At 41.4% G+C, this 26628-nt stretch overlaps 1 protein-coding gene across 5 annotated transcripts; it reads right to left on the reverse strand.

The window, feature by feature from the left end:
- Window positions 1-7884: 7884 nt before the first annotated feature.
- On the reverse strand, window positions 7885-25968 carry LOC111151379 (WD repeat and SOCS box containing 1). 5 transcript variants are annotated; one of them, XR_002640856.1, is made up of 10 exons: window positions 25640-25968; window positions 18557-18725; window positions 17461-17729; window positions 16174-16305; window positions 13652-13752; window positions 12601-12776; window positions 11206-11378; window positions 10569-10682; window positions 9132-9239; window positions 8428-8651 (listed from the first exon to the last, which is right to left on the reverse strand). XR_002640856.1 is itself a non-coding variant. In XM_022509365.1 (9 exons), the coding sequence occupies exons 1-9, from the start codon at window positions 25677-25679 to the stop codon at window positions 8492-8494; spliced, it is 1266 nt and encodes a 421-aa protein (XP_022365073.1). In that variant the 5' UTR covers window positions 25680-25968; the 3' UTR covers window positions 7885-8491. The 5 variants fall into 5 exon arrangements, 3 of the variants coding, with proteins under 3 accessions (XP_022365073.1, XP_022365074.1, XP_022365075.1); XM_022509365.1 differs by lacking the exon at window positions 12601-12776 and having other exon boundaries at window positions 7885-8651; XR_002640855.1 differs by having other exon boundaries at window positions 8383-8651; window positions 11206-12776.
- Between the last annotated feature and the right edge of the window lie 660 nt (window positions 25969-26628).

Consider the following 26628-nt stretch of genomic DNA (forward strand, 5'->3'; position numbering starts at 1 on the left):
CCATCTTTGGCATTTACAAAAGCTTCCTTCTTTGGGGTGCTATTTTTATTTATTTTTTTTAACATTTTATTTATTTGAGAGACAGAGTGAGAGAGAGAGCGTGATTTGTGGGGGAGGCTAAAGGAAGAGGGAGAAGCAGACTCCCCTCCCAGCCAGAAGCCCCACATGGAGCTCAATCCCAGGACCCGAAGATCATGACTTGAGCCAAAGGCGGACACTTAATGGACTGAGCCACCCAGGTGTCCCTTGGGAGCTATTTTTTTTTAATTATTTATTTATTTATTAGAGAGAGAGAGAGAGAGAGAGAGAGATCACCAGTAGGCAGAGAGGCAGGCCAAGGGAGAGGCGGGAAGCAGGCACCCCTGCTGAGCTGAGCCTGCTGCGGGGCTTGATCCCAGAACCCTGAGATCATGACCTGAGCCAAAGGCAGAGGCTTAACCCACTGAGCCACCCAGGTGCCCCTGAGGAGCTATTTTTAATAGGAGAAAAGAGGGAGCAACTTTCAATGTCTAACCAGAAGCAGCTTGTAGATGGAAATCTCCTTGGATCCGGGGCCTTTTTTTCTGGTGGCCCCACTACTGGTTCCACCAAAAACCTCCGCCCACCCGGGGCTGCGGCCTCCCCAGCCCCAGCAGGCTGTCTGCCTTCCCATCCCCTGGAAGGAGGCTCCTCCCTGGGCTGCCAGGCTCCTGTCTGAGGGGCAGGAAGCTGTGCTCAATCCCATCCAGTTCTCCACCTCCCAGTCCATCCCTCCCCATCATCTGCCTGCTCACCGGGAGGCCCAGAGTGGGGTGTGGCTGTTTTTAAGGGCTTTGGCATTTATTTACAAAACAACAAAATGAAACACTTAAAAAAAGGCTGAAAGGGGAAAAAAAAAAAAAAAAAAAAAAAGTCTCTGGTTTTGCCTCAAAATTGTTTGGAGAAGGGGATAATGGTAAATACCCAAGGCTCCTGTTGCTATGGAGATGGGCTCCCTTAGGCCTCATCACAACAGCTCCCTGCTTTGGGTGAGGCCCTAAGTGCTAAGTGCTAAGTGGTTCTAGGGCTTGATCTCCTTTCACCCTGATAACCCTGGAGTTTAGGTACTAGGATGATGTCTAATTTCACAGGTGAGGAAGAGGAGGTTCTGGAGGTCAAGGGACTTGTTCAAGGTCACACAGCTAGGGTAGACCAAAGATTTCAAACCAAGTGTTTCTTGACTCTGAAGCCAATGGTCTTGTAAGAGTATTACCAGACCCAGCCTTGGCCTTGTGTGAGGATATGTCTATGGCCTCTCGGTATTTAGTGCTAAGAAAACAGGCCAAAGTGACCCACTTTCCCGGAAAAGTTCCAGCAAGGCACTCCACCTCTCTCTCCCATTCTCTTCCTCTCTCTCCCTCCCTCTTTTCCTCCTCCTCATTTGCAGAGGAAGGGACCAGAGATCCCCTAATGTTGCTTCTGGGAGGAGAAGAGCAGCTTATTGTACTTCTCCATGTTGCTTGACTTCAAAAAGTCTTCAGCGTTTATCTTTAAAAACAGTAAAATCATGAAGACAGTCCTTTAAACATCCATGTGGAGATTTGCGTTTACTGAGCACATATTTACGGTTAGATCCTACTTTGCTCTGCCTGCCAGGAAGCTCCAGGTTGAACTCTGTGCGCAGACTGAGCAACTGTTTTGTCATCCTGACTCCCGACTTCACCCTTAACTACACGGGGATTGGCTTTTTGGCAAGTTAAGGCTCTAGGCCTCCGTTTCCTCATTTATAAAATGGGGATAACAATGAAGCACTCTGCTTCATAGAGTTGCTGGCAGGAGGAGATTAGACAGGTGAAAGGTTTAAGGCAGTGGTTCCATCCTAGTGTGTTAGCCCTTTTTCAGTTTACTATAGTAGATTTTCATTGGCTGCATTTTCATCGTCAAACTGTTTCTCAGGAAGGGCTCACAGATGTTTTCCCCTTTCATTTGCACCGTCTTACCTCACCCTTCATGCATCGTCTGTCCCCGATCTGTCCCCGGTGTCTTCTACTCTTGAGGTTATCTGTAACATCCCACTGACCTTTTTAAATTCTGTGTAAATTCCACTTTGTAGTTCATCAAATCCTAGCTGCCACTGATTATAATCTGTACCATGAGGGTGTACCACTTAAGTAAGAAAAAAATTTAGGGGCGCTTGGGTGACTCTGTTGAGTGTCTGCCTTCGGCTTGGGTCATGATCCCAGGGTCCTGGGATCAAGCCCAGCATCAGGCTCCTTGCTCAGTGGGGAATCTGCTTCTCTCTCTGTCTGCTGCTCCCCCTGCTTGTGCTCTCTCTGACAAATAAGTAAATAAAACCTTAAAAAAAAAAATTTAAAGACACCATCGATTCTACAATATATCCCAGTTTCAGAGTTGTTCAAATGTGGAGGGATAAAAGTATAGCTTTTAATCTAGGAACATATTAAGGATGTTCTGATCTTTTATTTCTGACTTGGGCCCTTGCTGGCTATGAACATCCCCCTTCCTTCGATGGCATCTGTAGCGGGGGCCGGGATCAGTCTCCCGGCCCCGGTGCAGTGGCCCTCCAGTGGCTAGTATTCTCGTTGAGTCAGCTCCAGGCAAGGGAGTCTAACCTTGTTGGTGCAGCTGGGGTAAGGGGCTCGGGTTTCCCCTGGACTTAGCAGCTTGTGACCACCCCTTGGTGTTGATCGTTCAAACCGGTGGCTGTGAAGTCAGCTGACTTTCTCATCTCCAGTGACGGCTCTGCTGCTTCCTGTTTCTGCCTGTGAGTTTGATTGTTCACATGGGTAATAAAAATGATTTAAGTTCCTAAGGGGAACAGTGTGGAGGAAGAAACTGACCCGCATCCTGTGCCATTTCCTCCAGGCTCTGGGCAAAGGACAGAGCTCAACAGTCATTCTCTGGTCTGTGTGGGTTTCTGTCTCCAGATTAAATTTGGAGTCACTCCCTCTAGGCTCATTTTTTCCGTGATTCAGTGAAAAGCAGGGTGTGCTGGGGAAAGGTTAAGTCTGACAGCATGCTGACCCCAGACAGCATGCTGACCCCAGGGGGGTTGGCAGACACAGGCAGGGACGAGCTTAGGCATCTGTGTTGACTGAATGCCTTACCTAAAGTATTGTGTCCATCCACAGCCATCATGGAGAGAAACGGGGCCCTGGAGACAGGAATTCAAATCCTGGATGTCATTTATTAGTTGTAGGACCTTGACCAGTACGTTGGTCTCTCTGATCCTCCATAGCTATAACATGGGAGTAATAATACTTGAGTTGTTGGAAAGCACCAGCAGGAATAGCAAAGAGCACTTGGCCAGTGTTCAACAAATGGTAGTAACAAATGTTGAACACCTACCACATGCCTGACACTGTGCAGACACAAAATAAAAGCACCACTCGCGGAGAGAGGCGTTATTACGGCATTTATAGATACGTATGTATTTATCTCAAAGCTCCCAAAGCTGTAAGCTGTTAAGCAGCCAAGGCTGCAATCAACCTTGGGCCGGAAGCCTCAGCTTCAACCAGCGCTTCTGCAAAGTCCTCTGGGCAGCAGGCCCTGGGGTAGGAACAGGGCCAACCTGCTCTATGAACACCCTCCTGAGGCCAAATGGGGCCAAGCCCAGGTGCTGAGCAGCATGACCCAGATATTCTGAAGGAGCCGCTCTCTCCACCAAGCACCAGCTGGGTGGGTTGGCTCAGGGTCTTTTATCCAAATTCCCCCACACGGGGGTACTTCCATGCTTACAGACCAGGGCTAGTCTTTCTCATCTCTCTGTGGTTCCAATGATCAGTCACTGGGACCCAAAGCCTGGCCATGGGCAGAGCCCTTTGGGGGCCACAGAACCCCTCGCACCAACACCTAAGGGCCAGTAACAAGTAACAGGGCATATTTGAGAAGGCCAAGGAAGTGATGTAGAAATTAAGACTGATGGATTCAAGGAAAGGGGGCAAGAGTGCTTTGGGCTGGGGCAGCATATCTGCTACCATGAAAAAGAGGCCACCTATGTAATGGGTCATAAACTCAAATATCTTCAAGAACTGGAATGGCATAAAATTCAGTAAACAAGTGAAAACAGGCTCACGCCACAGAACAGGAGTTGGTGGACACAACCCGCTCTGGGGCTCCAGACCCTTCTAACACACGCACACAGGAATATTTGTGACTTCTCTCCTAAGCTCAACTGGTATCACGCAAGCTTGAAATCTGCCATTCCTAACAAATGATCTCAGGGGCCTTAGAGGTGGGGAGACATTTGGGGATTACAGAGATGGATACCTGTGTGTGCTCGCAGAGGAGACACCTATGGAAGAAGGGCTATGGAAGTATTCCTGCTGGTCCTACAGAACGCTTTAACTGAGCTCTCTTCCACAATTAAGGATTGAATGATGGTATGAGACAGACGGGTGAATCATATGGCTTACTGGGGGAAGGTTCCCATTCTGCCTTAGAGCTGATTAAGCTGAGTGCTAACTTGGGTCTTTATGGTTCTTTTTTAAAAAAAGATTTTGTTCATGTATTTGAAGAGAGAGAACAAGCACAAGCAGAGGGGAGGGGCAGCAGCAGAGGGAGAAGCAGACTCCCCAATAAGCAAGAAGCTCGATGAGGGACTTGATCCCAGCACCCTGGTATCATGAGCGGAGCCAAAGGCAGAAGCTTAACCACCCAGACACCCTGGTTTCCCTTTTCTATCAGCCTCATCCCTGGCTATTTTATTACCACTCTCATTAGCCTTCTCAGCTTGCTTTTAATATTCATCATCCTTCCTTTCCTGCAAGAATATCTCATTATTAAACAGCAGCTGGGAAACACACACACAAACCACTTACTGGAGTCACCACTTCATCTGTCTTCATTGCAAGTCATTGTAACTCTATTTCCTGACCTATACTAGAGGTTTTTTTCCCTATGGTTCACACTTTATTTTCGGAATAGATTTTTTAAAGAGTCATTACTGCTTCTGCCTCATTTAAAATAAAACAAAAAAATGATCACTGTCCTCATTGTATTACACAAAGCCTAGGGGTTATTTTCAGACCAGGACAGTGACTCCTTGCTAGGTAATACAGGGAGAGAAAGTTCCTAGATTTCTATCACCTCTAAAAGAGAAACCACAAGGGTAATCATAGTTGTTGTCTCCAACAGGGAAAGTGCCAGTTAATAAAAATTGAATGAAATTGTTCTTCCTTTCCCAATCCCAGCCTTAAACTTTTTTCCAGACTCTGGAAACCTGTATTAAACCTATATAAAACGCCAAACCACAACCACACAATACTACCCAACTACCTATAATATAAATTTATACCTTATTCAAGCCAGGTATTTTGCTTTTGGCTACAAGCAAGCTTTACAGAGCAAAAAAAGGGCAGGATGAAATGATCTACTAATCTTTATTCCTCCCAAACATCTTACCATAAATACAAGCTAAGGTTATGATGACCATTTCTCCAGGTTGCACTTTTTTCCAGGCTGCACTTTATTGCTAACAGCTCTTACTTCCAAGGGGATTTAAAAACAAAAAAAACCCCAGTATACTCCAAATCGATACTTTACCATATTTTGAAACTGACATCTGAAATACTGGTAATTTAACTCTACTTGCGCTTTATAATCTAAATGTTCTATAGTTAAAATGCATTCTTAGGCCGGAACCTGGTCAGAATTACTTGGATAAAAGATCACCCACAAACCTCCACTTGATTGACCTGATGGTTGGATTCACCCCCGGTTTCTGGCTTGTGAGACGACGCGGGCTTCTCATACTTGGGACTTTCTCATCCTTCGGCAGGCTGGCTGACAGCCAAGTCCCCTGCACCCATCCGCCACTGCCTCAACCAACAAGCATGCTACAGGCAGTCCAGCCTTTTTTGGTCTTGCTACCTTGAGGGCAGCGAAAACCAGCTGAACCCAACTTCACTCTGTCACAAGTAGGCAGGGGATTTCAAGGATCATAAAGTTAAGGTGTGCTAACCTAAGATCAAGTTACAGGTCTTAAAGTCATCTGAAGTCATTTAATTATCTGAAATTATGAAAGGCAGCTTGGCTGCTGAGTTCATGAAGCATCCTGTGTGGCCCTAAAATAAGAAATCCAATCTGAACATAAATGATCTCTTGCCAGTTCTCCAAATGGCATGCTTCTGGCAAATTAGAGAAAGCAGTATCATTTTGATAAAATCCCATAGCTAGAATCTGACCCAACCACATCTCTCCTACTCTCCCTTGGTCACCCAGCTCTAAAATAGTATCATCCTGTTATATCTCCTCCACAGACAAATGGAACATTTGAGCAGGTTTCCACTTGACTTACATTCTGCAATCTTCCTTTCACCTTGGCACTATGATTTTCACATGAAAAGGTGGCAAGCAATTTGGCCTTCTCAGAGAACGCGTCTTCCAAAAATGCAATTTTTACCTTATCAGGTATGTTGGCTGGAGAGTATATCATTTCATGGTATAAAGAGTAAGTAATGCTATCTTATTACTTTCAAATTATAAAGATGTATTACAAAGTAAAATGTAAGAAAGAAAAATCACAACAGGTTTAAAGATACTTTTGTGCTTTTTGTATAATGGTATTCTCAAGAAGTAAAGGGCACATTTTCTATTGGCTTTCAAATTTGTAATTTGCACCCTTCACAGAGCCAACTCCAAGAACTTCCAGATGATTTCAGTGGCAACAACCAAATCTTCAAGAGCACACATGACTAATGAAAGTTTTGCTCATCTTGCCTCCTCAAAAGGCCCACATCACTAGACTTTCCTTTGGCTACTTTAAATAGACTTACTCTAAGCCTGTTGGTTCCCCTAAAAGATTTTTTCTTTTGCTCAACAGTTATTTCCCCTTGTTCCAGAGCTTTTCTGTGCTTTTATTTATTTATATATTTTTAAGAGAAGAAAACACCATCTTTAATGAACCCACCTGCACAGAAACCAGGGAACGCTGCCTGCCTTGCAAGGTCCCAGTGGGAAAAGAACTTGGTCCCTTGCAAAAACCATCTTATAAAAACAAAAGGCTTCAAAGCACCAGGGGCTAAACCCATTGAGGAGAAGGGGGGCGGGGGGGGGGGGGGGGGAGGAGAGGGCTGGAGGCAGGAGTTGGCCTGGAAGCAGGATGGCAGCCAGGCCCAAAGGGAGCTGCCCCCTTCTTGAGTGGAACCCCTAGCTACCTGGGTAGACCATAGGAGACCTCAGTGCCTGGGGTGGCCAGTGGAATTCCTGAGGCTGGCTCCTTGGCACAGCACTGCAGAGGGGATTTTCTGTGCTTTTGAAGTATTAATTACTACAACAGTTCTCCCAGAACAATCACCATAAAAGTGGCTGCATTCATGAAGCATTAACTCTTAATCACTAGTACTCGTGCAATTCATTACCCTTCTTGCTTAATATGCATCAGTCTTAGGTTGGAGACACACAAAAGTACTGAACTTTCCAACATACTTAAGAAATGTTTACAACAGTGGGTTGTTTTTTTTTTTTACAAGTCTTTAATTAAAAAAACGCAAAAATATATAATCAAGCATTTTACATAATGCATACATTCTTAATATCTGCAGGTAAGATAAATAACAGAAGGCAAAAGCAGATACACTGGATTGCTTCTCTTTGGCAAATCACCAATATTACCCCCTGCAGAAACATGATACATGTAAAAAAACATAAAAATAAAAATAAAAAAAAAAAAGCAAAACCATGGTTTTAAAATTGTCCCTTAGTACAAATAACAAAATATTTACCAATAATACAGTAGATGGAATTTTCAAATTGACTAAAATTGGTAATACTTTATATCACGGGGTTGAAGTAGCAAGCTGCTTTCCAAAATTAAGGCCCGCAGCAATGGTTATATAGTTATGGCGGGGGTAGGGGGGACACACATGATGCGGGACGGACACACGGACACACGCACACACACCCTTTTCCCAGTTATACCCTGGCTCTGTTTTTATTTAATAATGTCACATTCAAATTCTACCTCTCGGATGCCATTCCTAAAGAAAATAAGATCCTTTCCCTGTGGGTTTTACTGCAGATCAGATGCCTGACTCCTCCCACCTGCAACCAAATTTGCATTTTAAAAAATCAGGAACCAGCTTTCTTTAGCCAGTATTTACCATCTAACTCAGTGGCCCAGAATAAAAAAAATTCCTTCCGTTTTATAGTGAAGCTAGGTATTGCAGCTCTACTGAAGCAGTATATACATGTTGGAACTAAAAGTTAAAAAAGCAGAAGGGTCCATTCAACACGTAGCAGCTTTTATCTAAATATATACATGTATGTATATGGTTTCACAGTTAAATTTTAGGAAAAAAAAAAAAAAATTTACATTTGATATGTCCGGAAACAGTTCTCCTATAGTCTATAAATAATATTTTAATATGCTCAAATGATCAAAATGCACAAGAATGTATCAAATTAAATAAGTCTTCTAAACCTTGAAGAACAGATACTTGAAGTCAGTCAAGCTTGAGGTTTGTGTCAAGTGTGCTCTGTCAGACCCTAGGACGAGGGAAGACAGAGCCCTCTAGAGACGATAGGAGAGAAACTCCAAAACTTTGGAAGGAATCGGTAGCTCCTGGACCTCTTGGGTGGGCATCACTCTCCGGATCGACATGCGACACAAATGTTGAAGGCTAGGGACTTGCCTCGGAGTGGCCCAGAAATAGACACTTCCATCATGTGTCCTAAACAGAAAACAACAAAAAACATCACAAGCTCAGTCACCTTCGTACACATATTTCAGCATCCTACAGCTCAACACCTAACATCCGAGGCTGTGTATGACGGTCACAAACTACACACTAAAACCTAATTAAGGAAGACTAACCAATGATCTTCTTTATGACAACATAACAGTATTGTAAGAAACCCTTATGGAAAACTTAGTGATAATAAAAACTGGCTGCTTTGACTAAAAGCCACCTCAGGGCACCTGGCTGGCCCGGTCGGTTAAGCACTGGACTTTGGCTTGGGTCATGATCTCAGGAGCCTGGGATGGAGTCCCCTATCCGGCTCCCTGCTGTGCAGGGAACCTGTTTCTCCCTCTGCCTGTCCCTTCTGCCCTTCCTCCCTCTCTGTCAAATAAATAAATGAAATCTAAAAAATAAAATAAAAGCCACCTTAAATTAAACTGCCTCTTAAAGAAAATAGAAAAATCAATTTACCCAGCAGCTAAAACACTGCCATCAGTAGAAAAGGCACAGCAAAGACCATTGCTCAAAGGTGCAACTTGAACTGGATAATCCTCATCAATTCTCCAGAACCTCACCATTCTAGAAAGGAAGTAAGTTATCCATTGAGTATCTAGCAGGATATTTAAGGTAAAGCAACATTAATATTTCAGACAAAAAATGCCACTGAGTCATAAAATACACAGCACACATAGATACACACACTCACTGCAGCAAGCAATTACTCTAACTCAATTACTCTAACTTGCTTTATAAAGTATTTTCTAGCCTATACCAATCAGTAATTTGGATCAACTCACACTTAAGAGACTACAATGCATGGCTGCCTTCCCTTCCCAGTGTTCAGATCCATAATGGTCACAAGCAGAATCCTTCTCCTTATACTCAATATCTGAGAATTTGCACAGCCAAATGAAATTTCTTTGGCAAACAAGGATGTTAACATTATGTAACAACATTACAAAATGAAAAGACTAATTTATGAAAATACTGCAATTAACAACACGTCTGTGAATCAAGATCTGCCAATCTTATTTTTCCAAAAGGCAAAAAGGGTTTTACTCTCTTCCCAACACATTTGAAAAACCTTTTCAGGGGCGTCTGGGTGGCTCAGTGGGTTAAGCCTCTGCCTTCGGCTCAGGTCACGATCCCAGAGCCTGCTTCCCGCCCCCCCCCCCCCCCCCCCCCCCCCCCCCCCCCACCACCACAAAAAAAAAAAATCAATAAAAAAAAAAAAAAAAAAAAAACCTTTCACATAGGTAGAAGGTGTCTAGAAACAGCAGAGACTGGATATTCAAAATCTGAACAAACAGAAACAGTGATTGCTGGCAAAAACAAAACAAAAACAAAAAAACAAACAAAACAACATTTTCTCTGTTCTGGAAAGACAACAGTGACTCACTTTCTGAATTAATGTGACCAAATTAATTAATACTGTATACTATACACATTGTATAATAAAAGCATGAGCAAAAGAAATGGTGCTACCTAGGTTCTGCTTCATACCAATAAGTAGTACACCTCACTTATGTGACATTTCATCTTGTAGCCTCAAAAGCAGTGGACACATGTGAGTCTGCTTTTACCATTTATTTCACTTTGAAAATGTCATTCTGCTTCAACCTTTACAAGATATTACTGAAAAAAAAGACCCAGTTTGCCTACACTAGTTAACACACAAGAAACACAGGGAAAGGCATGGATTATCTTTAGTTTGCACAACTCTTCTTCTTCAGGCTAAAATTCTTTAAGACACACATCTCTCAAAGTCTTGTCTGGATAAACAGACACTAAAACCCACACTGCAGAAAGACTTTTTTTTTAAGCCTTGAAAATGTTTCCAGTAAGTAGAAAGATGAAAGTAAATCTTTAGAAGACATTAACAGGTCAAACTATAATTCACACACTTACTTATCATCAGCAAGGCTTGCAACATGCAGTCCGTCATGACTAAAAGACACAGATCGTACCCATCGGTCATTTGCTCCTCCAGCAAATATTGGAGTAGGTGGGGGAAACAGGTGCCTGAGGTCAAATACATGTTTTCAGTGAAAACGAGTCACTTCAAGAAGCAAAACTACCCCTGTACAAAATATATCTGTCTCTGAATAATGTTTGAAGAGGCCTTAATGACCACAGCTGAGGAGACTGAGCAGAGCTGATTCAAATTAAATGAAAGGAACCTTAAAAGAATTACTAATCTTCTTTTCACAATGTGGTTTAAGACACTAAGATTAACTCCAACGTCAGTTTCAACTGTTTTTCAAAAACCTTGACATGAAACTCTAAATATAATTATCACTTCTACAGAGTCATATACTGTCTAATGACAATAACATGATCTGTATCAAGAGAGCCAAATTTGTTTTTAGAGTTTTTATCTAAAGCTCTTATTATTCAAGGACTTAAATAATACTGAAATTTAAAACTATGACAGACTACAATTTTAAGTCTCACATGTGATTCCAATCATTCATGTAGTTTCTTAAAAGTTATACTAACAGCCAGAGATGAACCACAGACAACAATTAATTCATGCTGTACCCACCCAAATTCCATCACAATGTGTCCAGTATGTGGATCCCAGATATATACTCGAGTATCATAAGATGCAGTAGCCAGTAATGCTCCATCAGGAGAAAAGTCACAAGCTACAACATCATGGTGGTGTCCTTCTAGTTTCCGTATCATGGTATATTTATCCATATTCCAAAGGAAAACCTGCAATAAAAAGGCAAATGTTATAGCTTCATTCAGACACACAGAGGACAAAATGGCACAACTTAATCTAAAATAACTAAATTTAATTAACATTATATTAAACATTATAAATTATGAATTAAAAGAATATGTATGCTCAGTGTCATAGTCAGATTAAAAATCAGTCTTTAAGTTAATTAAAGTAGACATGCAAATTCTATTTCAAATGTTTCTGTTAAATGTTAATTTAAAAATAAGCCTAAACATAAAAAAGGCAATGCAATTTTTAACCACAAAGTTATACTGAAATCCATTTATTCCAAAAACTAATTAACTAAAATATATACAGAAATAAATAGCGTTAAGTACTACAAACCCCCTTTTTTTTTCCAGAAACTACCAAATTTTTAAAAAATATACAGACAGAAAATGTAATGTTAACAAATTGTTACTCCATTGGCATCTCCCTTTGAGATAATCACTTGTTTACAATAGGCTTGGGTCACCAACGTGAGCCTAGGAAGAGAAACAGATACTGCAAGCAAAGAGAATTTTCACAGCCAAATGAAATTTCTTTGGCAAACAACAAGGATGTTAAACCACATTACAAAATGAAAAGACTAACTTATGAAAATATTACAATTAACAACATGTCTGTGAATCAAATTTGCCAATCTTATTTCCCAAACAGACCACAATCATTAGTCATTTTAAGTATAAAACATTTAAATTACTTTAGTACAAGTTTACACATAGTTTTCGATTCTATAAGATCAATACTCAGACTGTGCAGAATAGTTCTGAATAGGATTTAAATGTTTACTTCAGTCTAGTTGTATTAAATACAAGCTTGGAGGTTTACAACAATCCTAATAAGACAATCTCTCCTCTTGGAATAAAGCAATCCTTTTTGCTACTTTTTTCTGCACAGACACAATATTTTACTTCCAAAGAAAAATAAATACAAATTACAAGTTGATCCAAAGAAAAATAAATACAAATTTTAAGTTGGATCAAAGTCTTACTGTATCTCTAACATCTCAAAGAATTCCAAAAAATAGCACAGAGAAACCATTTGAAAGCCAATTACATTACATTAAATTGGTTTCACATGTCAGACTCCCAATTCCACGAGACTGGAAGATCAATTTACTTGGAGTCACTGGGTTTCACTGCGGGGGAAATCACTTTAAAAAAGAAAAAAAGAAAGAAAGAAAAGCAGAAAGTGGACATCGACCAGCACCTGTGTACGTACAGTACACCTTGCAGCCGAATGCAAGGTTACTTCATCCTATGGTAAAGGTCGCCCCCAGCCCGGTAGCCAGAGATGCCACTCTTTCTGCCCAGCTAACACCATTGTGCGCCTGTGTGCGAGTGGTGCCAGCATAACCTCAATCACACCAATATTGCTGCCACCACCTGTGACAGGGAAAGCAAGAAGCATATGGAAAACACACAGCCTAAAATAGCAATGTCAATATCCAGCTTTGTTCTTATGATTTTTTAAAGAACTGAATACTTTTTTCCTAAACTTCTAACATTTCCAACTATTATTTTAACATACTTCTTGGCTAAATAAAATGCATTTAAAACCAGCCTCCCACCCCCAGTAATTCAGAGTGTATTCTGAATACCCCACAGATTTGGACTCCACCATTTTTCATAACCATCTGAAGCTAGTAAGATCTCTTGAACTACACTAAGAGCTGGCAGACAACTAAAAGAGTTCATTAAAAAGCATAACCCTCTCAAGAGTCACTTTATACTTAATCTGTCCACAGGTATGCTATGCCAGACAGACCTTGTCAATTTCATCTATAATTCACTCTACATATACATGAATGCTATTTTTATTATTAGATTTTTAAGTTACTTTTTTTCAGTTAAATGTCCAGGACCAGCTGGGAATCAAAACTTTTTAAACAGCAAACTGGACAAAAAAAATAGAACAACAGAGAAGAATTAGCGGGAATGTCTTAACATTTGGACTAGATCTCTTCTATGCACATAAACTTTACTATAGCACATAAACTTTCCTAGATCTTCGAAAAAGTAAATTTGACATACCCCTTACTTTATGAATATTATCGCTGACTAAAAGCAATCCAATTTCTCACTCCAAAATCAATAACTATATTTAATTTCCCTCATGCAAATTCTCCATCATGAAATAAAATACTTAAGATATTCATGACACCGAGCACAGACTTAACAGATTACTTAGATTTAAAATGATTATGCACACATCATTACAATCCAGTTCACAATGAATGTACAAGAACTTTGATACATACTGCTTTACTGGCTCCCACTGAACACAGCATAGAAGAATCAGGAGAGAATGCACAGCTATACACCCAGTTCTGATGGCCCCTCAATACTTTCATCATGTTTCCTGAACAAAAAGAAATACCTGTATTAACCTTAGAGTTCACTTCAAATGAGCAGCATTTCAAAAATGGCAGAATCACAGATCACAAAATTCTACAGCAGCCATGACTTATCTGTAACTAGGGTTGGATATAAACCAACTGCTTACTTTGTAAAGTTCTACTGGAACACAACTATGCCCATCTGTTTATGCTGTGCTACAGTGGCAGAGGTAACTAAGGCAGAGACAGCACGGTCCACAAGCCTAAAATAGTTACCACCTGGCCCTTTAGGGAAAAGTCTGCTGACCCTTCACCTTATAGAAGATAGAATTCTTTTAGTCTAATACACTTATTCTACAAATGAAGGAACTGGAACACTTCAAAGCTGAGACCTGAGGAACAACTTCAAAAGCCTTTCATCCTTCCTTTCTGATAACCTACATTTCATTCCAAAGCCCCTGTGCATTATATCTAAAGCACACAATTATGTCTACAGATATTTTAATTCTTAATTTTACAAATACTTACTGAATGCCTACTATGTCAGGCACTGAGGAGAGAGCCATAAATAAGACAAAGTCCCAACTCTCTTGAGTTTGTATTTTACTGAATTTTAATTTTTTTTTTTGAGGGGTGGGAAGGGGAGAGAGGGAGAGAGAATCCCAAGCAGGCTCCATGCCCCAGCATGGAGCCCAATGGATGGCTCAATCTCACAACCCCGAGGATCATGACCTGAGTTGAAATCAAGAGTCAGATGCTTAACCAACTGAGCCACCCAGGCGCCCCTGAGTCTATATTCTTAAATGCACACAACTGAAAATGTGTTGAGGGGCGCCTGGGTGGCTCAGCGGGTTAAAGCCTCTGCCTTCGGCTCAGGTCCTGATCCCAGAGTCCTGGGATCAAGTCCCACACTGGGCTCTCTGCTCAGCAAGGAGCCTGCTTCCTCCTCTCTCTCTCTCTGCCTGCCTCTCTGCCTACTTGTGATCTCTGTCAAATAAATAAATAAAATCTTAAAAAAAAAAAATGTGTTGGGTGCCTGGGTGGCTCAGTGGGTTAAGCCGCTGCCTTCGGCTCAGGTCATGATCTCAGAGTCCTGGGATCGAGCCCCGGATCGGGCTCTCTGCTCTCTAGGGGAGCCTGCTTCCTCCTCTCTCTCTGCCTGCCTCTCTGCCTGCTTGTGATCTCTCTGTCAAATAAATAAATAAAAATCTAAAAAAAAAAAAAAAAAAAAATGTGTTGAGAAAGCAAGCAGCATTTGATATACAAAAGAAAATAAAAGTTTAACCACCAAACTGTTGTAACTGTTGGGATCTCTCCACCCCTCAACAGCCGAAAATTCAGAGAACACTAAGATGCAAAGGAGGTCCGCCATGGTTCAGTAAGACAAGCATGTTATTTCGTCAGGCAATGGTTACAGCCCATCAGCTGGAACAAGTCTCCAAACCCCAGACTTTAGTTTCCTACTATCTTCAGTTTAAGTCAGCAATACTTCTAAGCAAGCCCTTAACCTTGAGCCTGAGGCTCTCAGAGCACTATCAGATCTTAAATATAAGATGTTAGCTAAAACTGTAAACTTTCTCATTAGCGGCTAAGAAGCAGAAAGAGATGCTCATCTCTGGTCCTCTTAAATGAGGTGGACTCTCCAAACTTTCTAAGCACTGCAATTAACAAAGTTTCAGATAAAACCGGAGTACTTAACACTAACTAACATACCTTTTATTTATCTTTTTATTTACAGATTTTTATTTGTCAGAGAGAGAGAGAGTGTGCACAAGCAGGGGGAGCAGTGGGTGGAGGGAGAAACAGGCTTCCTGATGAGCAGGGAACCCAATATGGGACTTGATCCCAGGACACTGGGATCATGACCTGAACCGAAGGCAGCCGCCTAACTGAGCCACCCAGGTGTCCCTAACATACCTTTCGTTATCTTGGATAGCAAGTCTATCTAATTTCTTACTTAACCTAGCCAACTTATTATTATGCTTATAAGTTGTTAGTTATAAATCCTGGTATATAAATGTCTTAATCTAAATTTTATTAGATTACTAAATTATATATAACTTCGAGACCTACTTAAATTTTTGCTAAGCAAATGAAGTTAACAACCTTCCCTAAGATGAAGGAAATAAACACAGACCAGTTCATTTATAAAACCCTAAAACTGACCCAGATTTTGTCCTCATATAGCTGATACAGATCTGTGTGGTTAGTTTCTGAGTAATACAAGATTGTTTAGAGTAACTGCTGGTTCCTGTTCTGGGTCACATTTATGGTTGCATTTGATCTGCACAAGGGAAGGGACCAAACAATTAAAAGAGAAGAGGAAACTTTGATCATAGGCCACTTTTAAAGTCAAACACCCCAGATGATCGACACTTCTTGGCATCTCTCATTAATGATGTTAAGAAACTCATTCTGTTTCACAGCTTGTAAAAAAGACATACCATCATCTTTCAGGTCCCACACTCTCAGAGTTTTGTCTCTTGAAGCTGATACTAGGATCAAGCTCCCATCTGGAGCAAAAGTTAAATCTCTGACCACTTCAGTATGATCTACCAAGTTAAGGAGGAGTTTTCCTAAATCCAATGGAAGAGGGAAAAAAGACAGTGTTGTTAATTTTTATCAGCTTCTCTTTAAAATAGGGTTCTTCACCATAAAAAATTATATAGATATGTAGAAATACTTGTCACCTCCTTAGTCTCCCAAGCATAAAGTGACTTAATAGTGCTTTTACTATCACCTTTAAAGATTCTCTATTTACACAGTTGTAAAATGGATTATTTCCAGGATAACAAAACCTAAATTTATTAGATCAGCTTAGAGAGAATTCCTGAAATGCAAACAAGTTAATTTCCCATCAGGAAAACCCACATTATCATTTTTAAATCTTTGTATAGTATGATTTTAATATAAAACCAAATTTTCCCTTTTCTTTTCCTTGGCCTTGGATTACTAAGACTGTCCAACTCTCCAAAAGATTCGTGTTATCTCACCACCTAAATTTTCCAAGAATAATCAGTGAAAAAATATGCTTTATGCATCTAATATTGAGAGTTTTGTTTTCTATGAAAATCTATGTGGGTTCTTTCAATTTTTTCAAGAATCCAATCAAATTTACTGACTCACTGTCCTCATTCCTTAGTAGCATCACCTGTTGTGTTCTACTCTACCTAGTTTTCCCACTCATTTAAAAAAATGTCTTCAAATTTTTGAGTACATACCATCAGCCAGAACTGTTTTAGTCCGTGAATATCAAGTTCACTTTTAATTGCCCAAAGAATTTACCTTCTGAACCTATCTGGTTAAACTTTAAATACAATGTCACTAAAACTTCCAAAGGTTAGACAATAATTTTAAAACCAGATTTGCATTAAAAGCCTCCAAGCTATCAACTGAAAAAGTATGTACGAAAACACCCTGCCATTTGAGTCATAAACTAAATTATTAATTTATAAATTAAATTAAGGATTAAAAATTAAAATTAATGTTTATTCCTTACACATGTCCTTCTTGCTGTAATATTCTCTGAAGAGTGACCAAGCAGTGAGAACTCTATTCATAAAATAAAACCATGAGCAGAAGATGCTATGGAGGCCAATCATAAAGACACATTCATAGCATCAATTCTTGCTTTTCAGCAAGTTAATCTCAAATCTTATCTTCTAATGCCTATGAGAGATGCCCTGCATCACAAAATAATCAGGTTTGCTTTTCAAACTATGGCCCCGTACCTGTATATACATCCCATATTTTGATACGCCCATTGTTTAATCCTGTGGCAAGGAGCAGCTGATCCTGTCCGAATCTGAATCGATGCCATTCTATATTGACACAGCGACTCTGTTTTTCTGGAACCGAAGATCCAAAAGCAAGACTCCAGACTATGTCACCACAGTCTATAATATGTTCGCGAGGTTTATTTTTCTGACCACCATCGCTATTTTGTCTTGACAGTCTCAAACCGCTTGTATTGGTGATATTCTTGGTGCCATGCAAGAGACTGAGGGGAAAAAAGGTCAGATTGACATCTAGTTATTATGAACTCTGGACTCCTGCGGATACTAAATGATAAATGTTTGTTAAAATAACCTCAATTATTACCATAATGATACTGAGTAACAACAGAATTCTATGGATGGGAAGGAGATATCTGCAATTAGCTATGAGGCTATGACCAAATAAATTCAAACCAAAAGACATTTTCAGTTGCTGAGAGATTAAGTTTAACATTAAGCAGTATAATTTCTTTGTGTCAAAATTTTCCTCAAAACCACTATAATCAATTAGGACTCCTTTAGCTAACCTAAAGTAAGTGTAACAAGCAAAAAACAAAACAAAAAACCTAATTAAGATATTTATATAAAGGTCAACTAGACACAAAAAGGGTGAGATTAAATTTAATATATATTTTTTTAAAACTTTCAATAAATAAACAAATCCAAGCAGAGGAATTTTAAGTACATAAAAATAATTAATTACATGATCACCATACTGCTGTTATCTAATAAAATGTTGTGAAATTCAAAAAGCGTTACATAACAAAAGGTCATCTTCCCTTGCATAAGGCAATATAGACACTACCAAGGAACCAGTAATCTGCTTTTTAATACAAAGACACAAAAGCATGTGAGAAAGTAGTCCATAACGTAAAAGGCCAAACAATTCTTCCCACAAACTTTCCAATAAATATATTCAGCTTATGATTAAGATACATTTACAATACCCTAGACTACAAAGAAAAACTTAAATATCACAATCTTTCTATTACTCCACACAGATAACAGTAAATTCTACAAAGACATACAATATACAAATTAGAAGTCTTACAAGTTCTTAAGGCACTGGGACCAGGGAACAAGCTTTACTGTACGATGTCCTTGTGACCAAGCAAAGTACGAACCATCTGGAGCAAAAGCAACAGTCCAATTTTCACGACCACATTTCTTGTCAAAGGGAGCTGCTGGAGCTAGAAGTTCACCTATAGTACGTGATCTCACTAAAAGAAGAAAAGATACAGAGGACGGCACATATAACCAATAATGAATCTGAGACTTCCTCAATATGAATTTGGGACTCTCAACTTCATTGAGTTTCGATGCAGACAAGGTCTAAGGAGTTCTGATTTCTACCCTTAATGATAGTAACTATCTTCAAGTTGTGATAAAGTGGTTTTCCAACATCTCCCCACCCAAGACCTTGTTTAGAAAGCTTCAATTAAAAAACCTGCTTAAGGGGCACCTGGGTGGCTCAGTGGGTTAAAGCCTCTGCCTTCTTCTCAGGTCAGGATTCCAGAGTCCTGGGATCGAGCCCTGCATCGGACTCTCTGCTCAGCAGGGAGCCTGCTTCCTCCTCTCTCTCTCTCTGCCTGCCTCTCTGCCAGCTTGTAATCTCTGTCTGTCAAATAAATAAATAAAATCTTAAAAAAAAAAAAAAAAAAAAAAAAAAAGCCCTGGTTAAGGTACTGTAATATCAGGGTTAGCAATTACTCAACTCCTGACTTTTGCACTGCCTTATGTTTTCATCAAAATACTGACATTTAAAATGCAACAGGCCAAGCTCACTTTGTAAGGAAAGTATCTTCCAATAAGTTTGTAATTTTCAAAAACCACAAACCACTATAAAATACTATATCATTATTCAAAGGAAAGCAATATTAAGTGGTCTATTTAAACATGATATTCTTTTTTTTTTTTAAAGACTTTTTAAAGTTACCTCCAAACCCAATGAGGGGCCTGAAGTCACAACCCCAAGACCAAGAGTCACATGCTCCACTAACTGAGCCAGCCAGGCGCCCCAACATGAATATTTTTTCAGGCCCAAAAAATCATAAAATCATAAAACTCCTAGAACTAGAAAGGACTTAATGGTTATTTAGTACAATCTCCCAATTGCTGCTTTAAAATGTATTACATTTGTGATCCTCAAACATCTTAATAGTGGGCCATAAACTGACCAAAAATGGAAGTAATTCTTTTGTTTTTTAAGGACAGAGAATAAACAATCTGATATGTTTTTAATTTAATTAAGACTACTTAAATTTAGGGGCACCTGGGTGGCTCATTCAGTTAAGCGGCTGCCTCTGGCTCAGGTCATGATCCCAGGGTCCTGGAAGAGCCCATCCAGGTGCCCTGCTCCATGGGAAATCTGCTTTTCCCTCTCCCTCTTCAGCTCCCCCTGCTTGTGCTCTCTCGCTCACGTGCTCGAATCTCAAATAAATAAATAAAATCTTGAAAGAAAAAAAAGGTACCTATATTTTTCATAACAAAAACTGGCACATTACCAGAGTACGGAGGCTTTTCGTTCGCATTTAACAAGAAGCGTTATCAACAAGCTCTTACTATACATTTGTGTACGCAAACTTGGCCAGAATTTCCTCAACTTGGGTAAAGAATCTTTATCAGTCACTATATCACCACTGCTCTCTTGGGCTGGTCTTGATTTCAAATTTTGCTACTCTTCCTTTTCAGGTATAAATTAGTATCTCTTTAGTTTCCCTACTTTCTATTCAGTGATTAGTTCTCTGGCTAACTATTTTTAGGTTTTGGGCTTAAACTTCCCAACAACTAAACTACATATATCCTATGTACTGCAGTTCAAATAAGAACCACTTACGCTTTTATTGCTAGAGCAGATATATACATACACCGGCCCCCCATGTACTCGTTCAGGTGACACTTCAAGTCTCAATGTGTGCTCTGTCAACAGCCAGTGGAGCACCTGGCATATGACAGGTGATCAGTAAATATTTACTGAGTGAATATAAAAGCACATGTATAAGCTCCCATTCTTTTTTTTTTTTTTTTTTTTTTTTTTTTTAAGATTTTATTTATTTATTTGACAGATAGAGATCACAAGTAGGCAGAGAGGCAGGCAGAGAGAGAGGAAGGGAAGCAGGCTCCCTGCTGAGCAGAGAGCCCGATGCGGGACTCGATCCCAGGACCCCGAGATCATGACCTGAGCCGAAGGCAGCGGCTTAACCCACTGAGCCACCCAGGCGCCCTAAGCTCCCATTCTTAAAATGATTTCAACATTTCCTTGTCCAAGTTTTTGATACATTAACAAACAAGCTATGGTTTAAAAAGTAAAACAGGGGACCCTGGGTGGCTCAGTGGGTTAAGCCTCTGCCTTCAGCTCAGGTTATGATCTCAGGGTCCTGCCCTACATCGGGCTCTCTGTTCATCGGGGAGCCTGCTTCCCCCTCTCTCTCTGCCTGCCTCTCTGCCTACTTGTGATCTCTGTCAAATAAATAAATAAAATTAAAATAAAGATAAAAAGTAAAGCAGGGGCACCTGGCTAGCTCAGTCAGCAGAACGTGTGACTGCTGATCTCGGGGTTGTAGGTCTGAACCCCATGTTGAGTGTAGAGTACTCAAAAATAAAATCCAAAAAAAAATATAAAAAGTAAAACAAAATTGAGACCTATTTTTTCTATGATATTCAGAAATATGAATACCTAATAAAGCTTACTGTGTTTTTGTGGAACTGACATTATCAAAAATTTTCCTTCTGATGACTCAAAAATCTTCCTCCTACGGCGCCTGGGTAGCTCAGTCAGTTGAGCGTCTATCTACCTTTGGCTCCAGTCATGACCCCAGGGTCCTGGGATGGATCCCCACGTTGGGCTCTCTGCTCAGCGAGGAGTCTGCTTTCCTTTTGTGCTCTCTCTCAAATAAATAAAATCCTTAACAAAAAAATAAATCTTCCTCCCTGCCTTTGGGCTCTCCCTTTCTCTTTGTGCTCTCTCTCAAATAAATAAAATCCTTAACAAAAAAATAAATCTTCCTCCTTGCCACTCGACCCATTCAGTCTCGGTTCTGACCTAAGAGAAGAAGCTTAGTCCTGCTCTCACATGACAGTCATATACTGAAGACAGCCATGACATCAGCAAGTAAATCTTTTCATTTATAAAGCATAAGGTGACATTATTTTCACCAGCAGTTATATGACTTTAACATAAAATCCACAAACCAGTGACCCTCATATGCCTGCAGAATGATTTCCTTTCCTTCCTTTTTTTTTTTTTTTGAAATATACAAATGATTTTTTAAACATTTTTTAAGCTTTTATTTATTTATTTTTAAAATTTTTTTTTTTTAAAGATTTTATTTATTTATTTGACAGAGAGAGATCACAAGTAGGCAGAGAGGCAGGCAGAGAAAGAGAGAGAGAGGGAAGCAGGCTCCCTGCCGAGCAGAGAGCCTGATGCGGGACTCGATCCCAGGACCCTGAGATCATGACCTAAGCTGAAGGCAGCGGCTTAACCCACTGAGCCACCCAGGCGCCCCAAGCTTTTATTTATTTGACAGAGAGATCACAAGTAGGCAAAGCAGCAGGCAGAGAGAGAGAGGGGAAAGCAAGCTCCCTGCTGAGCAGAGAGCCCAATGCAGGGCTCGATCCCAGGACCCTGAGATCATGGCCTGAACTGAAGGCAGAGGCTTACTTAACCCACTGAGCCACCCAGGCACCCCTACAAATGATTTTTTTGAAAGGGCTTGCTGTTCCTTATAGTCCTCCAAGGCCACACACATAGATGGTTAATCTCACCATGGTAGTTCATGTGCCTGATTCCTGAATTTGCAACCCCTGCCTAAATCTTTTTTTTTTTTTTTTTAATATAACTTGGGTTTCTGTTTAATCCTATCTTTTGAAGGAAAAAGAAAGTTTGTAAGTCAGGGAAACAAGTTTTAAAATTCAACTGGAAAAAAATTTTTTTTCAACCAAAAAACCCAAGCATCATCTTCAAGAGAAAACCCCTAGCTAAACTTGATGAGTATATTCTTGTAACTTCTATCTCAACAAAATAGAAGACTGGCCCTTGTATTCAACTTTAAAAACATCTGGTTAATTAGACTAGAACACACCACTCCTTTAGCAAGCAAGATTAACTTTCCTACAAAAGACTCTTTTTTTTACTTTAGCATCACTCTATTTTTCTTTTACCTTGACCACAATCACAAAACTCCTCTGGTATAAAGGTGGAAATTAACAACCAAAAATTGTTTCAAATAACAAAGACCATGAACTAATAAGCTAATTTATTCTTAAATACATAGACATTCAAGAAATGGGGTCATTATTTTAAAACTACCAAGTAAGGGGTATCTGGGTGGGTCAGTGGGTTAAAGCCTCTGCCTTCAGCTCAGGTCATGATCTCAGGGTCCTGCCCTACATCAGGCTCTCTGTTCATCGGGGAGCCTGCGTCCTCCTCTCTCTCTACCTGCTTCTCTGCCTACTTGTGATCTCCGTCTGTCAAATAAATAAATAAAATCTTAAAAAAAAAAAAAACCTACCAAATAAATAAATGCTATACTGTCACAAGTATTAGCAATTAACTTGGTGTTTCCTTGCTTGTTAACAGGCACAGCAAATGATTTCTTCCCCTCCCCCTGCCATCAAATGATTCAAGCACTCATTCAGATACTTACTGGTACAATATTATCTACAATATTATCAAGTAGCACAAGGTTATAATGAAGTGCTTTGAAAAAAAAATTTTTTTAAGTTAAACCTTTATGACCTGCAGCTGTTTAATGTGAGTATCGTAAGAGATACATGATTTAATGACCTTGTATAAGGGAAAAGCTGCCTGCAATGGGAACTCAGCCATAAAATATAATTATCTGTACAGTAGTAACACACTGAGTTACTGCTGAACCAAGTGAACCAGATTTAGCTCCTTCTTCACATTCCTCTCCCCAGATTTAGCTCCTTCTTCACATTCCTCTCCGCAATTTCATAACCAGAAAGGGAGGATCTGTGGTGGTGCCTTGTGAAAGAGGGCAGCAGCTCCAGGCAGTACTCCTTGTCTCACAAGACTTCTTTAATCAGTCTAGGAATCTTGCTTCTCCTCTTTCAGCACTTGATAAACCGAAGAGCTATAATTAATACTCAAGAAAAAAAGGGGAAAAGCTAAGTCCTTACTGAAAGATACAAAGCTACACAAGAGATATTACTGTTTAACTCTGTATCCAAATGGTACTTCCAAAGAAAGAAAGAAACAAAGAAACAAAAAATGGGCTGGGGGGGGTTCTAAAGCTTAGAAAAGGCAGAGGTTCTTTCAGATATTTGGGACCTGGCTAGTAATTTTATACTACAGCCAGCAAATAACACTGAGATGTTACTAAATATGAAAAATGTTAACTGCAAAGGCTATTAGTGTGGCTGGTTCTTCTACCTTATGCAGGTATGCTCAGAAGCTCTACTCAGCCATTAGAAGCAGGACTGGAAAGTTTTCAAAATAGTTCATCAAGATAAAGTAAAACAGATAAATGAAAGGCAGATCACTTATCTGTGATACTATCGTGTAGCAGAGGAGGAAAAAAGCCCACTGTACTCCACTGGACTAAAGAACTTCTGGGTTCCATGTTCGACTTCAGCACCTACTTACTAGTCTTAAAATACAGTTAAAATAAAAAGTAGGCATGAATTTTGTTTTCCCTGTGTATTTATTTTTTTAAAGTTTTATTTAAATCTTTAAATAAATAAATAAATAAATAAATTTGACAGAGATCACAAGTAGGCAGAGAGGCAGGCAGGCAAAGAGGAAGCAGGCTCCCTGCTGAGCAGAGCCGGATGCGGGGCTCTGCCCGGGCTGATCCCAGGAAACTGAGACCATGGCCTGAGCCAAAGGCAGAGGCTTTAACCCACTGAACCACCCAGGCACCCCTTCCCTGTGTATGTAAAACAGTTATTAGAAACAGGGTTAAAGTCCCCTCCTAACCGGCCATTTAACCTTATCCTTAAGAGAACAAAAGTCCAGAATTCTAAGATAGCTGTCTCTAGATGTAAAAACTGAACTCACATACAGGATAGAGGGCCTACTGGTTACTTCAGCTTCTCCCTCAGTCTAGAAGTACCTCCTCCATATATTTAAAGGAAATGCAAAGGGTCTTTGCTCAGTAACCACTTCCAATTTTCATTTAATTAACACAATAAGTTTGGCGCTGGTTTTTTGGGGGGGCGGGGTGCAAAGTCTATTTTTTGTTTTAATGAAAACTATAATTTAAGATGTATCACATGACTTGGTAAACTCAATGTTTACTAAGCCTATCCATCAATGCACAGCACCAACTCCCCCCAAAATTTTTCCAGTTATTTTCCCGTTAAGGGCGAATTTAAATGCGAGGTGCTCTCAACGACTTGACGCACAGCCTCCAGGATCTATTGCCCTGACTTCGGTGTGGCAGGGGCTAGCCTCTAGACCAGTTTTTAGACCGCCTTTTCAGAGCGCGCTCTTTCATACAACAGCTTTACTCCTGTCATTCCACCCAACCATTCTGCTCCTCCCCGCTCCTCTGGGTAGAAAAGATAGTTGAGTCTCCTCCCCTAAGCCGCTGCCTTCCTTAACGCCACAACGTTTTTTAAAAATGCTGCTTAAAAAAAAAAAATGCTGCTTCTTCTAGGCCGCTGGCACTTCTTCGGTCGTATTTCTCCTTTAGGAATAGCTGATATACCTACCTGAGGACCCCTCCCCTTTCATTACACTCAGAACACCCAAGTTTACTTTTCGCGTCCCCAGACCTGCCCAGCACTGGCCTATCCACTCGACGCCCAGAGAACCCCAGGAGAATGACCATGCGCGTTCCTCCTTAAAGGAAACTGGGGTCCCCCGCGGGTGGGTGTCCGTCCCCGACTACAGTCAGGAGCGCCCTGGGCGCCCAGATTCCCCTGAACCCGAAGATCCGCCCACTGCCTCCCTCCTAGCCTCGCGCACATTAGACGCTGCATCAATGACGACCCCATTTACCCCTCGGCGACACCCACCAGCGGGGCCGCTTCCTTCCTCTATGCTCCAGGGCTTGGCCCCGGCTCACCCCTTCTTCGCTTAGACTCTTCCTCTTCCGGGGACTCCCCGCCTCTCCGCAGCCCCGGGACGCTCACCAGACTCCTCACCCACCGGCCCATTCCTCACCGATCTCTTTCTCGTTGACCCTCGGGGGAAAGCTGGCCATCTATGGGGCACCGTCTGATTCCGGGGGTGCGATGCGGACGCAACGACAGAGAAGGGATCGGCGAGCGCTGAGGGGCGTGACGCGGGCTCGGTCCCTCCCGGACCGGGGGACTGAGGGGAGGGGCGGGGGCGGAAGCGGGAGCCTCTGCCGACTCCCCCAGGAAAGCTCCGGAAAGCCTCTGACCAAACTACGGAGTCAAACACAGACAATAGACCCCGTTCCCTGCCTCAAGCCTACGGACCAAGACGCTTCCTCCAACTCCGCCGATCGCAAACCAGACACTGGAGACAAAATGGCGGGCGGCACGGGAGATAGCAGGGCGGCGCGGGCGGGGTCTCGTGACGCCATCGCCCGAAGCCCCGCCCCCCGACGCTCGGGACGTGACGGCCTGGGCTCGGTGCCCCGCCCCCCGCCGGGTGCGCGCGGGCGTTTCTGCGAGGACTGGACAGGCTTGGGCAAGGAAGAGTGCGGAGGCGACGGCGGAATCCGGGGTGCATCCCCAGCCCACCCGAGGCCGGAACGCTGAGGCCGAGCTGTGCTTCTAGCTCGGTTTTGTTCCTCCCCTCCGCGGCCCCCGGAATGGTAGCGTGGTCTGTATTTCTAAGTTCAGATGCCTTCGAAAAGGCAAACGGGGAATCGTATAATACCTATTAGCCTACCGCTCAAAGATGGCGTGGAATTTAAACTTGCTGGACCAAAAAGAACAAAAAAGACATTTCAGATTTTACCCCGATTTGGCCACCTCCCCAGCCCTCACGTGCTTGATGCAAAAAATGAGATGAGAATGAACACCGACCGCGGTGCCCCAGCCGTGCGGACGGCGGTCATGTTGACCTGGCCGGCCAGTGTTTGCAAGGGTCGAGGTGACCGGGCGTGCGGGCGGCCCACCCAGCCAGGGGACCTCCCTGCGCTGCCTTGTGCTGGCTGCTCCTGCATCCGGGCGGCCCCA

Source organism: Enhydra lutris, unplaced genomic scaffold (genome assembly GCF_002288905.1).
Source record: "Enhydra lutris kenyoni isolate GAN:26980312 unplaced genomic scaffold, ASM228890v2 scaffoldscaffold26, whole genome shotgun sequence".
Lineage (NCBI taxonomy): Eukaryota > Metazoa > Chordata > Mammalia > Carnivora > Mustelidae > Enhydra > Enhydra lutris.

Bases quoted from the DNA above. Each gene is read 5' to 3' on its own strand.
- LOC111151379 (XM_022509365.1), bottom strand. From the start codon at position 25,679: ATGGCCAGCTTTCCCCCGAGGGTCAACGAGAAAGAGATCG. The intron at 11,379-13,651 runs GTATGTATCAAA...TTTTTATTGCAG, and splicing joins CAGTGGGAGCCAGTAAAGCA to GTTTTCCTTTGGAATATGGA. The intron at 9,240-10,568 runs GTAAGTGTGTGA...CTTCCTTTCTAG, and splicing joins GCAAGCCTTGCTGATGATAA to AATGGTGAGGTTCTGGAGAA.